Raw genomic sequence first — 12,520 nt, 5'->3', positions numbered from 1 at the left:
CCTCCTTGTTAACAAAATCCTTTTGGGCCAGTATTCTAAAAAGCACTAAACACTGTTTAAATTTTAAGTTTTGGGGAATTCAATACATTTTTTAATAATACCATCTAATTTTATTTAAAGATATAATCATTTAAGACATATTATACCTTATGTTTAAGGTTTCAAAGTGCTTCTTTCATATACGATATTTTTATGTAAAAATGTTGTGTAACTTTTTTTGTGGTATACAACTTTTTTTTTTCATTTTAAAGATATCTCATTTTAGGCTGTGGTTTCTATTTTGCCCAAGACAATAAACTGTCACATTTCCTCCTCATAAACCAGCCTATGACATAGGTAGGGAGTGTGCAGGTATTGATGGGGTGCTTGGGATCTATATTTGTAACATCAATTTGTAAAACCAGTTTGTAAAATCATACCACCCCCCCTCCAGCTTCAGAGCATTAACTCTGCCCAGCAACAACTCATGAATTGTTTATCTCAGCTTGGAACAATAACAAGCTATGAATCCTTCACAAAGAATATCTATAAACATTCCAGCTCAGGCAACTATTATCTCCCCCTTGTATAGTGTCCTGCTGCCCCTATGAATCCTTCAGGACCCTATCTCTAGGTTAACTCCTTAGCCTATTATCCACACACTGAGTCTCCCTTAGCCTTGGTTCCCAGACATCAATCTTGTCAAACATGATACTGATGGGTGGCAGACTGGGCACTTCTCAGTCAGCCCTTGACCACTAGCTGACTTAGTGACGTTTCAAGCCTAAAACCACACCTCCAGGTAGACGCCCCTTGGGCTTTTTCCCAGTGAATCATGGGCAATACGCCTGTGCAGTTATATAAAAAATGCATGTTCCTTTAAACACTGGCCCCACCTTAACACCTCCCTAATCCCACCCTTAATCACCTAGTTAGCATAATTGGCAGGGGTTCTACTATGGATTATTCTATAAAAACCTTAATTCTACCCCTTTAAGGTTACAGGTCCCCTAAAGGACTCTTGCCTGCTGTACAGCCTAACAATAAATTTGCAGGTCCCCTAAGGACCCTTGCCCTCTGTAAAGTATACAATAAACTTTTACAACTCTGACTCCAAGTTGGCTTGGGCTGAATTCTTTCCAGATGGAATAGCAGGCTTTCTGGTCTTAGAAAAAGATCAGAGTTCCTGCTGAACCATACAGCCATCCCTCATCAGTATTGGGATCCCAATTTTACAGATGAGAAAACTGAGTCCCCAAGAGGTTGAGTGGACTTGCTAAATAAAAGGACCCACAGGTCATAAGTAATATTAGAGATGGGCCTTAAACGCACTTCCCTGGACTCAACCTAGCACTCTCTTGAAACCCCAGGGTTTGCCAAACACCAGCTTGTAGCAAATGTGGGCCGTTCAGCTAAATCTGCACCATCAAAGGCCTTTAGTTCCTAAAATCTATCAACTCACAAACACACACACACTTGTGCACAGAACAGCATGCCAGTACACAGTGATTTTGTATATATAAGCAGGGGAAGGGAACCCAAAAGTCTTAGTTGAGAATTAATGCACCTTTTAATTCTAATAACTATTAAACTATTAATAAACAATTAACTAGTATATAACCATTAACTATACATACATACAAATATAGATATAAATATATACAACCATTCACATGGATGCATATACCCACACATATAATCTCTAATATATATATATATATATATATATATATATATATATATATATATGCATTAGAAACTAATGTCTAGCATATTACTCCAGCAGCAAAAGAATAAAATAATAACAGGGCTAATAACTAACCATTTCAGTAGTAACAATTTGGTAGTCATCACAGCTAGCACTATATTTCATGAATAAATCAGTTTAAAAATCTGCTGATTAAAATAAACTAATAATTTACTATGATTCATCACAAACTTTTCATAACATAAAAGCAGTTTCGAACAAATTACATCAAGCTTCTTGATCTGGTTTTCTAACAGTTCAGATGCATTTTTTTTCTCTTCAAAAGTGTTCCTAATATCAATAAGTTTTGTTTCAAGGATCATCTTTTCCTCCACATTAAGTTCTCCCTGGAGCCGTGACATTCGTCTCTCTATTTGCTGAATGTAAAAATCCTGTTTCAAACAGTAAAAATAAAGAAGTAAATAAATTAGCAACTGACTGGGTCTGACATACAATTTTCAGCACCCCTGCCCGACCCACACAATTATACTAGATATACACACCTCAATGGCTGATACATGTGCCACAGACTTCCCCTTCACAAGGGGTGTGTGTGTGTGTGTGTGTGTGCCTGTACACATGTGCATGTGAGCATGTGCATCTGTCAAGTCTGTTTCTGAACACACACATCAACATATATGTATATATACATATATGTGAATTAAAAATATATATTAATTAATCCGGGAAATTTTGGTCTCGGGGCAGTAAGGATTTCCCATGGGAGATGTGAATTGTTCTAAAATGAAAATATATACTCTGAATCCCTAAATGGTTATAATGTGAAAAGGACCCAAGAAGCCTGACTGAATTAGAAAAGGAATTACTCAACCCTTATTTCCTGCCCATCTCCAGTCCCAGACTTAGTTTCTAGCTCACTTAGAATTCTGGGTTCAGGGACAGAGAGGTGAAGCAGACAAGCTACCTGTGCCTGCCTGTTGCTCTCAAGAGCCTCCAAAGACAGACAAAAGGGAAATGGGGACCACTGTGAATAAATGCAAGCAGGAAAGAGATTACTAGCTACTGGTACTACAAAGGAGGTATCAAAACTTAATGGACAGAGAAACAGCTTTAAGGGGCAAAAGAACTGAGTCCAAGATCTGCCCTTGCAGCCTCTGAAATAGGGATCCTGCTCTCTTATTAGACAAAGATGAAACACCTTGTCTCATCTTATGGGAATAATTCATCTCAAAGGGAACCAGGCTTTTCAGATTTCTATCCTAAGCTGATCTCCTGCCTCCAGCATCTGCTCCATTAATGCAGGGATGACTTTCTTGGCCCTAACCCCAACACTGATGCCTTATTGAGATAAAGAACATCTAGATGGTCACTGCCCTTATAAAAACGAAGTCGGCTGGTGTCTACAAATGGGTACAGTCAAGCACACACCTGATTATACATGATCTCCTGTTGCTTCAGGGTTTCCAAATCAAGTTTGTATAAGCGGCAGTTGAGGCTTTTTATGGAGGAGCGGGTTCCCTCGATTTCAGATAAAGCAGACTTCTCCTCATGTGTTGCAGTTTTCAACTTCTCAACACTCTTGAAAAGCACTTCTTTTGCCCTACTCAAATGAGATTCCACATTCTGGGGATAAACATTAAAACATTAAATTAATTTACTAAATAAGAACATCCTAGAATTCTTTATTTATAGAAATTCAGTCTCCAAAAGTGGGCAACTCTTCAGGAACACCTTTAACTGACTCACTGTGCCTCAGACCTGCAAGCTGTCAAGGTGCTCATGGGAAAGTCTACAATTCCTTGTCAATCCTGGTGAGGATGACTATTTAAAATATTATCCTTGAGATAAATTCTTCATTTTGAATACAAAGGATCATGAGATTTGGAGTCCAACTCCCTCATTTGATAATTTTTAAAAAGTGAGGCATGTTTATCCAATTTCCAGATATCACAAAGCTGGGATCGCTAACATTGGGCGACTGAGTTAGGAGCCCAAAAGATCTTGAAAGATTAGAAAATGGGGCTGTACTGGATATGATGAAATTCAAGAGAGTAAAACGTAAAAGTTTCACACTTGGGTTAAAAAATAACTCAGGAATAAGGAGGAAGGAGTATGGCTAGAAAGCAGTTTGTATGAAAAAGATCTGGTGGTTTTAGTGCTCTGCCAGCTGAAGAGGAATCACGCCTGTGATACAGTAATCAAAGAAGACTTCTTATGCTGATTTTTTTATTTTCATTTTTCCTTTTCTTTATCTTTAAAAATAGCATTGCTCTACAGGATGGCTCTCTGGGAAGGGCGTACAGGAAGAAACTAAGGTGATCTAAAAATCAATAAAAACATCTTTTAAAAAGGCTGCGAGGTGGGAAAACTATACAAGAGGATTTCTTAGGAGTCAGGAGAGAATCTAGGCTGCAGCTGGCCAGGTTGGCCTGAGGAGGAAGAGCAGCCCTTTCTTTGGGAGAATAAGGAAGGACAGAGAAAGGACCAGGGACAGTAGGAGTGGAGAAATGGCCAGGACACATCACCAAGCCCAGAAGGAGCAGGGAAAGGCTCTTTGTCACATGACTCAAAACAAACAGACATATCCTTTTTCTTTAATGTATATATTCTTGATGCCACAAGAGTCTACTATCCATGGCATGTAGGTAGAAAGGCTGTGGTAAGTCAAGTCACATGGGTTACTTCGGCAGTACGCTGGTAAATATTTGACAACTGGCTCTAAACAAAGATAAATATGTGTACAGAAAAAAACACATGTAGGTCTGATCAGCAATATTAGCATTTTCTCCATCACTGCTTAAGTCTGAGCAATGAGAGACACTCTGATTTCTGATGTTCAAGCTCACCCTCCGCTCTCCTCAGTTGCCTGGAGCTGGCTCATGCACCCTCCTGCGCATTAAGACTCAGACTCTGGTAGTTGTACCGTTTTCAAACCCAGGAGGATGCCATTTTGTGACCTCGTGGAAGGCTCAAAAATGCCTTGTTCCAGCTCCAATGAAGAGACGGGTCGATGCACACCACAGATTAGCTGACCAGAAGCACAGATGAGCACAAAGTGTGTGCTAACACACTTGGCCCCCACAGGATGCACATGCGACTGAAGACAGGGCCAGGCTGGGTCCTGGGTCCTGGGCAGTGCCCCCCTCGATTCAGGGGCAATTCTGCCCAAGTCCAGCAGGGTATGCTATGCAGCCCCCAAAAGTCCTCATTAGCCCTGTGATTCTGATTCTCTGATTTAGTCCCCATGGCCCCCCTTTAAAAAAATCATAAGCAAATAAAGAGGAAAAACCTCCAATGAGCTTTACCTTGACGATCTTCTCCTCCTCCTTCAGCGTCTCTTCCATTCTGGCAGCCTTCTCTTCCACACTCATAGTTTTCTCCACAAGCTCTTTCAACTTCTTGTCGAGCATCTCATTCTGTTCCTGAGTTTCATTTAACCTAAACACGTCACATCCAGAAAAGTCTGATCAGAAAACTCAGCAGCAGATTATTAAGAAGAGCCCGATGTGGGAGGGCCCAAGGGCGCAGCCTCCCTTGAGAGAGCCACTGCTCTGAGACAGATTTTAATAGCATTCAGCCTTTTGTTGGCTAATAACAGGCTGGAGGAAAAACATTTATGAAGTTTTAAAGTGATTTGGCATTTGTCATTTAGAAGTTGTCAAAAAAAACCCATACTGGGGTGGCTAGGTGGCTCACTGAATACAGCACCGGCCCTGAAGTCAGGAGGACCTGAGTTCAAATCCAGCCTCAGATACTTAACACAAAAACTAGCCAAGTGACCTTGGGCAAGTCACTTAACCCCAACTGCCCTTCCTTCCCCCTCCAAAAAGCAAAAACAAAGCAAAACAAAACAAAAAAAACTATGCCATTTTCTATAAATCATCACAAAGTTCTATTCTTTCAAAAAGGTTTTTCTTACTTATCAGTTTTTTCCTGAATTCTCTTCTTCAGACTCATCATCTCTCTCCGAATGGCTTCCAGGTCACTTGATGTTCTAGTCACCGTGGCTTTGAGAGTGTCCAGCTAAATGTTAGGTAGCAAAGAGATGCTTTAACTCAAGGGTTTACATGAAAATGTTTCCCACCATTTCTGAGAGGTTGCCTTGTCCACCACGATTAAGGTGTATCCTCAGGTCTCCCAGAAGTATAATATATTTTCTACTGTAATTGACAGATATGGAATATTTGGTCTTTCTCACTGGCATGCTTGGCATAAAGTAGTGTTTGCTATTTTGTCAATAGAAAATTCATATGTATGTAACTACATAGAAGAAAAATCCAAAAATTTGGTCCATTATCACTGTGATCACTCATACAATGTACACGCCATATTTATTCTAAATAGTTCTGATTATACTTTTGAAATAGTTTTTATTTTATACTAAGTGTATATATATATATTTGTGTTTATATAAATATATATAAAATAAAGTCAATATTTAGAATATTTCATAAAATACAAAGCAAACCCAAAATTATATTTTAGAAAAGGAGAGCAGATTATAAAATGTTCTTATCCCTGATTCTAGCTTTTTCTACTGTCTTTTGTAATTTTTTAAGCCCTAACTAAAAATATGGAAGGTTCACCCAAAATTAGAAGCTATATAGAGTTTTTAGATGGTCTCTGAAGACATGTCCCATGAAACTCTCAAACTGTGAAGTCCAATTTGGTGTTTTGAGGCCCAAGCCACTTTGGCTGGTGTATCTGCTAGCTTTACCCTGGACAGAAGTCAAACACATCATGATGCTTTGATTTCAGTATCTAGCTAGGATCACTAGCTAGGACGCGCTCCTTTACTCAGGAGCTGGCTCACTGCCTCTCAAGCCACACCTCATTCCCCAGCTCCCACACACCATCTCTGAGTACCTCATCCTGGAGCTGCAGTCGGTTTGTTTCACGATTTTGATACTCCAGGCGAAGTTTCAAAGCTTTTCGATCAGCAAGCGTGATTTTCTTCTCATACTCTGCATTGTTTTCCGACTCACTCTCCAAGAATTTGATCTTTTCCTTAATCATGCTTTCTTTAGCTCTTAACTCCTGTTTTACCCTTGCTAATAACTGGCATAATAAAAATGCATAATTTTTAGTAGAGTACAAAAATTAACACTGAAAAAAGCAATCACATTTTCATTTGTTTCCTTGCCTTTGCCCAAACCATGCTCCCAAACCCAGAATCCACCTCATTTCCCACTCTGCCTCTCAGACTCTTTATGTACCTTCAAACCTGAGCTCACACCTATACATACACCTCCATGAAGCTCCCCTAATTTCCAAAGCTATGAGTGTTCTCTCCCTTTTACTATCTCTAGGGCTCAAAATGATCTCTTCTTTGCACCCTCACTTCCTACCTTGTTTTCTACTTTAGAGAACCACAGACTCTCCAAATGTGCAGGGTCCCTGGAATCTCTCCCATCCAAACTGTACCTGAATCAACAGTAAAATGGGTTTGAAGCTGGCTGAAGGGAAAGTAGAATCCTTGATGTTTCCAGGTTATTCTGGAAGGAGTGTATCCCCAGCAGGGTTCCAGGGGTCAGTTTCTTACCCTATCTTGTTTTATATTTTTATTAACCACAGAATCACAGGATCTCAAGGTTGGACATCGGTCAGTCGGTCAATAAACTTATTAAGTATCTACCATGTGCTAGGCTTCATGCTCAGGTTGTCCTCATGTGAAGGTTAAATATGCGTCTATACTTCTACCTGCTCCTAGTTCTGTGCCTCCAGGGTCAAGGGAAGTAGATCTCAACCCTCCTCCACAAAACAGCACTTCAAACATTTGATCATGTCCCTGTCTCCCTTCCAGTCCCTAAGTCTTCTGTCCTCTGGGGCAAACATCCCCAGTTTCTCCATCCAGTGCTCACATGGCATGGTGTGCAGGTCACTCGCCATTCCAGCAGCCCTCCTCTGACCACTGGGCAGCATTCCAATCTCCTTCCTCAAAGATGTGGCCTCAGGAATCTTGCAGAACCCTCACCTCCCTGCTCCAGAATATACTGTCTCTCATAATGGAACTAAACATCTTAATGCCAGATCACTAGCTAGATGAAAACTAAACTCAAGGTCCATGAAAACATTCAAATCTTCTTCAGACAAAAAAAAAAAGCTCTCTTACTGTGTGTCTGCTTCATCTTACACATTTAAAGGTCCTTTTTAAATTCCAAATAGAAGACTTTACCCCTATCTGTATTAAATTTCATTTCATGGGGTGGCCAGGTGGCACAGTAAGAGCTCTGGCCCCAGAGTCGGGAGACCTGGGATAGAATCTGGGCTCAGATACTTAGCACCACACCCAGAAATAACTAGCTGTGTAACCTTGAGCAAGTTACTTAATTAACCCCAATTGCTTAAAAACAAATGAATGAATGAATTTCATTAGATTCACCCTATCTCTAACCACCATTCAGCACATGAGCTTTCCCTCCCAGCTTTGTGCTATCTGCAAGTTTGAGGCAGATTTCAGCCATGCCCTTCTCCAAGCTACTGGTAAAAATGTTAACCAGGACAGAGTTAAGTACATGCCTGCTGGAGCCCTCCAACAAAACACATGATGACTGAGGGTCTGACCAGGGAACAAGTCCTGAGCCCACCAAAGTATCCAACCATTGATTTTACATCTCTAACTTTTCCATGATAATGCCATGAGATCTTTTAAATAAATGCTTTGTTAAAATATACGTAAACCATAGCCATGATTCCCCTGATCAGTCTAATAATAATGGCACAATGAAATTGAGTCTGGCAGGATCTGGTTTGACTCTGGGAAGTCACTGCTTTCTTTTCTAAAGGTTTACAACCCATCTCTTTCATAATGCATTCTAGAATTTTGCCAGAAAGCCACGTTAAACTTTTACTGGGCCATAGTTCACAAGGTTCACTCTCTTCACTTTTTTTGAAAACTAGACACCATGTGTCATTTTCTAGTCCTGTACCACATATCCTGTTGCCCACAATCTTTCAAAGATCACAGATAGGGGCTCAGCGATAACATCTGCCAGTTCTTTTAGGGTGCCAGGGAGAGAGTCCATCTAGATTTAAAGACTTTATACTTATCAGTGGCAGCTAGGTGTTCTCCCCCTTACCCCTTACTTATCTTGAACCATTTTGATTCTGCCCTTTCCAGTCCAAAGATCATACTGGTTGGCAGAGAAAACAGAATCACCTGCAGGGCTTCACCCCTCTGCCTTCTCACTCAGTCTTCCCCCACTCTACCCCTGTTCCACGAACACTGCAGACTTGAAAGAGGCCATGGAGGACTGCAGGCCAGCAAAGGTTGTTCTCAGCTTTCTGCAGTGCCATAGCCAAAGAATAGCCCCTCATGGCCAGCTGACTGCCACACTGGGAGAGCACTCTGTGGAAGCTATCCCCACTCAGAGGTGAAAACAAAATAAAAGAAACCCATTCTACTGTCCCTGGCTTCCCTACCCAGCTCTGGTCCTTCTGAGCTTTAGTCCTCTTGAACTCTACTTTCAGGGTCACCCTATGTTTCTGCATTTATCTTCTGTTACGGCCTTCAAAAAGGCATTTTTAAAATCTAAACTGGTTGATGAGTTCCCTATGCAGCCACACTGTTCTCTTTGGAGAGCTCTCCCTTTTCCATCTCCCACCTCGGTGCTTTTGCATAAGCAGTGCCCCCTCTGAGACTGGGATGTGCTTCCTCCTCACCTGCATCCTTGAGTTTAAGTCAAGTCCCACTTCCTCCCTGAGGCCTTTCCTGATCCACTTCCCACCCCACATACAAGCACTTCTATGTACCTGTCGTCTCTACCCCCATAATGTGAGCCCTTAGGGGTGAGGCTGTTTCACTTGTCTTTGTCCCTCCAGCTCCTGATCCACTGGCTGGCCCTGGGGAAGGGGAAGGCCCAGGCACTGTGCTGAACCCTTTACACACATTATCTCATTTGATCCACACAAGCACCCTCCCAGTAGGTGCTGTTATTCTCCCCATTTTACAGATGAGGAAACTGAGGCAGGCCCAGGGTCACACAGCTAGCATGCATCTGAGGCAGGATTTTAACCAGTGCTTCTCCAACAAGCACTTGGCCATCTTCCTGCTTACTGATCAGTTTCTCTTTATGGGAATTACTGGTCTTCATGCCTTCAGAATCCCATCCTTACAAGCTTCACAGCCTTCCAGGGAAACGTCCTTTCTAGACTTTTAGTCCTTAGAACTTGAGTGTTTTTCCTGAGCTCTCAAAATCCAGAAGAGCATGTATATCCCCATCCCTCACGGTGTCTGGCATACATAAGCACTTAATAGAGCAGTGCCTGAGGTAGCTGGGTGGCTCAGTTGGGCAGAGCCCTGGGTCTGGAGTCAGGAAGACCCAAGTGCCCAGGCAAGTCACTCAGCCTTTGTTGGCCTTAATCCACCAGAGAAGGAAACTGCAAACTGCTCCAGTATCTTTCCCAAAAACACCCTGTGGACAGCACTGACGTGATAGTCCATGGGGTCACAAAGAGTCTGACATGACTGAACAACTAAATAAGGATGACAGCAAGCACATGTCTGCTCTTTTGGGAGGCTAAGCGGTACAATGGATGGAGAGCCAGATCTGGAGTCAGGAAGACTCCTCTCCCTGAGATCAAATCTGGCCTCAGACACTTCCTGGCTGTCTGACCCTGGGCAAGTCACTTCACCCTGTCTGCCTCAGTTTTCTCATCTGTCAAATGAGCTGGAGAAGGAAATGGCGAGCCACTCCAGTGTCTCTACCAAGGAAACCCCAAATGGAGCCATGGAGAGTCAGACACGACTGAAATGACTGAACAACAAAGGTAAATCACTTAGTAATAACTGCTTTTCAATTTATCGTTTCCCAAAACCTAAGGGACACGTCAGACCCGTCTTGGCTTTTCCCTACTTCATCACAAATTCTAAAGTGAAGGGACTCCTTTGCCTCTGGGCTCTCATCTTCCTCTCTAACAACTAACCAACAATTAATTGGCTTTTCTGCTTTGGGCTGAGAAAGCGACCGCACATGTCTGGGTAGTGAGCAAGACTGCACTTTGTCTTTGGAGCAAGGCTGGTGGCTGGATACTCCCAGTGACGTCACTTCTGTTCCTGCCTCCTTGGCTCTTCAACCCAGCGCTCACCACAAGGCTATCCCAACCACCTTCTCGGCTCCTGGATTTCTTCACACCACTCTATTTTCTTAATATACAAAATTCTATTTTCCCTTTTTTGTATCCTGTTCCTTTCTGATCAGGCATATCCCTTTACATTCATATTCCAGGCACAAGTCTCATCTCATCAACTTTCAAAGAAAATTTCTAACTGGATGTATCACGGGCATCTTGAACGCCACAGGCCCAACAAAATTGGTTATCTTTTCCGAAAAACTCACCCCTCTTCTGAAATTCCCTATTACTACTGACTTGAAATCTCAGTGTCATTTTCCTCTTCACTCCCAGTCACCCGCTGTGTCCCATCATCTGCCACATCCTCCTCCTCCCACTGCTTCTCTCACATAGACCCCCTTTTCTCCACTGATACAGTCACCTCCCCGGTTTAGATTCTCATCACCTCTCACCTAGACTATGGCAACAGTCTTCTCTTTGGTCTCCCTTCGGTCTTCCTTAAGTCTTCCCCTTTCTATCCAACCAACAAAGCAATTTTCCCAAAAAGCAAAAGTCTGGCCATAGTCAATACTTTTCAGGAGCTCCCTCTTGCCTCTAGGATCAAACATACACTGCTCTGTCAGTCGTTTAAGGCTTTCCACAATCTGGTTCTTTCCTATTTTTCCAGACCTCTCACACATTAATCCATCCATGGATTCTACCATCCAGTCATCCTGGTCTACTCGCTATTTTTCTCTCTCACCTCCACACCTTTGCACTGGTTGTCCCTCATGCCTAGAATGCCTTCTCTCTTTACCATCACCTCTTGGAATGCACAGCTTCCTTCAAACTCGGCTCAGCTGCCACACTGTCCGTGAAGCCTTTACTGATCTGCCTCCTTCCCACTCCTCAGCTGCAGTTGCCCTCCCTCCTACATTGCATTTATTTTGTATATATTCTGTGTATACTTATCTATGTACATGTTTTCTCCTCTGTTACAAAGTCAGTTCCTAGAAGACAGGCAGGGTTTCACTTTTGTCTTTGCATCCCCAGCACTAGGCACAATGCCCAAACAACCTGTCTTCTCACATTAGCCATTAGCAAGGGCACCTTCCCCCTTTTCCTTTCCCTCTGCCTACTCCCTTGGTGACCATTTGGGGGCTGCCGCATGGGAAGAACAACATGACTCCTGATACTGCTTTGATGAGCTGGGGAGTCACCCGCTCCCACCCCTCCAGGAAGATGGTGAAGCAGTAAGCCTTACCAGGTGCCCTGTCTCTATCCCTTCCAGACCCCAACACTGCCCTATGACCTGCCAAGGCACTCTGGGGACCCCTGGACTTTACCATCCTCCCCTACCATTGAGCCCTTCAGATTTCTAGGCCTTTCTATTGGCCCTGAAGCTCAAGTCTCTGAAATGCATTGTCCCCCCCAACTAGAACATGCACTTAAACACAGGAACCATCTTGACTTTTCTACTTGTATCCCCAGCATTGAATACAATGCTCATCACTTAAGCCTATGTAGTGGCAAACACACTGGCATCCCCAGGATGGCTGTTAGCAAAGGTTCTTAGATATGCTTTATTAGGAAAGATAACTGTATAAGGGGTCAACAATTTTTTTAAATTACATTCACTAGTTTAGGGGAAAAGTCAGCACCCTGAACTTCAGAGGAAATACAAAGAAGACACGAGCAGAGAAATTAAGACCAACAGACAGGGCTCTGACCACCTGAATCAACCATACACTTTACATATGTCCCTAGATTGATAGAGCCTTT

At 42.5% G+C, this 12,520-nt stretch overlaps 1 protein-coding gene across 2 annotated transcripts in view; it reads right to left on the bottom strand.

Annotated features, from left to right (window-relative positions):
- CCDC39 (coiled-coil domain 39 molecular ruler complex subunit) overlaps positions 1-12,520 on the bottom strand; it is a 210,544-nt gene that overhangs the window by 29,768 nt on the left and 168,256 nt on the right. For both annotated transcript variants that reach the window (XM_069104807.1, XM_069104806.1), the window contains exons 7-11: positions 6,554-6,745; positions 5,607-5,710; positions 4,993-5,125; positions 3,116-3,310; positions 1,954-2,118 (exon numbers count right to left, since the gene is read on the bottom strand). In XM_069104807.1, the coding sequence (XP_068960908.1) occupies positions 1,954-2,118; positions 3,116-3,310; positions 4,993-5,125; positions 5,607-5,710; positions 6,554-6,745 (789 nt within the window). The remainder of the gene's footprint in view (positions 1-1,953; positions 2,119-3,115; positions 3,311-4,992; positions 5,126-5,606; positions 5,711-6,553; positions 6,746-12,520) is intronic.

This window comes from Petaurus breviceps, unplaced genomic scaffold (assembly GCF_028583685.1).
Source record: "Petaurus breviceps papuanus isolate PSGF00001 unplaced genomic scaffold, PetGlider_PUasm1.0 688, whole genome shotgun sequence".
NCBI classification, from domain to species: domain Eukaryota; kingdom Metazoa; phylum Chordata; class Mammalia; order Diprotodontia; family Petauridae; genus Petaurus; species Petaurus breviceps.
The sequence above is the reverse complement of the archived record's forward strand: the minus strand, read 5'-3'. Positions and strand labels throughout refer to the sequence as shown.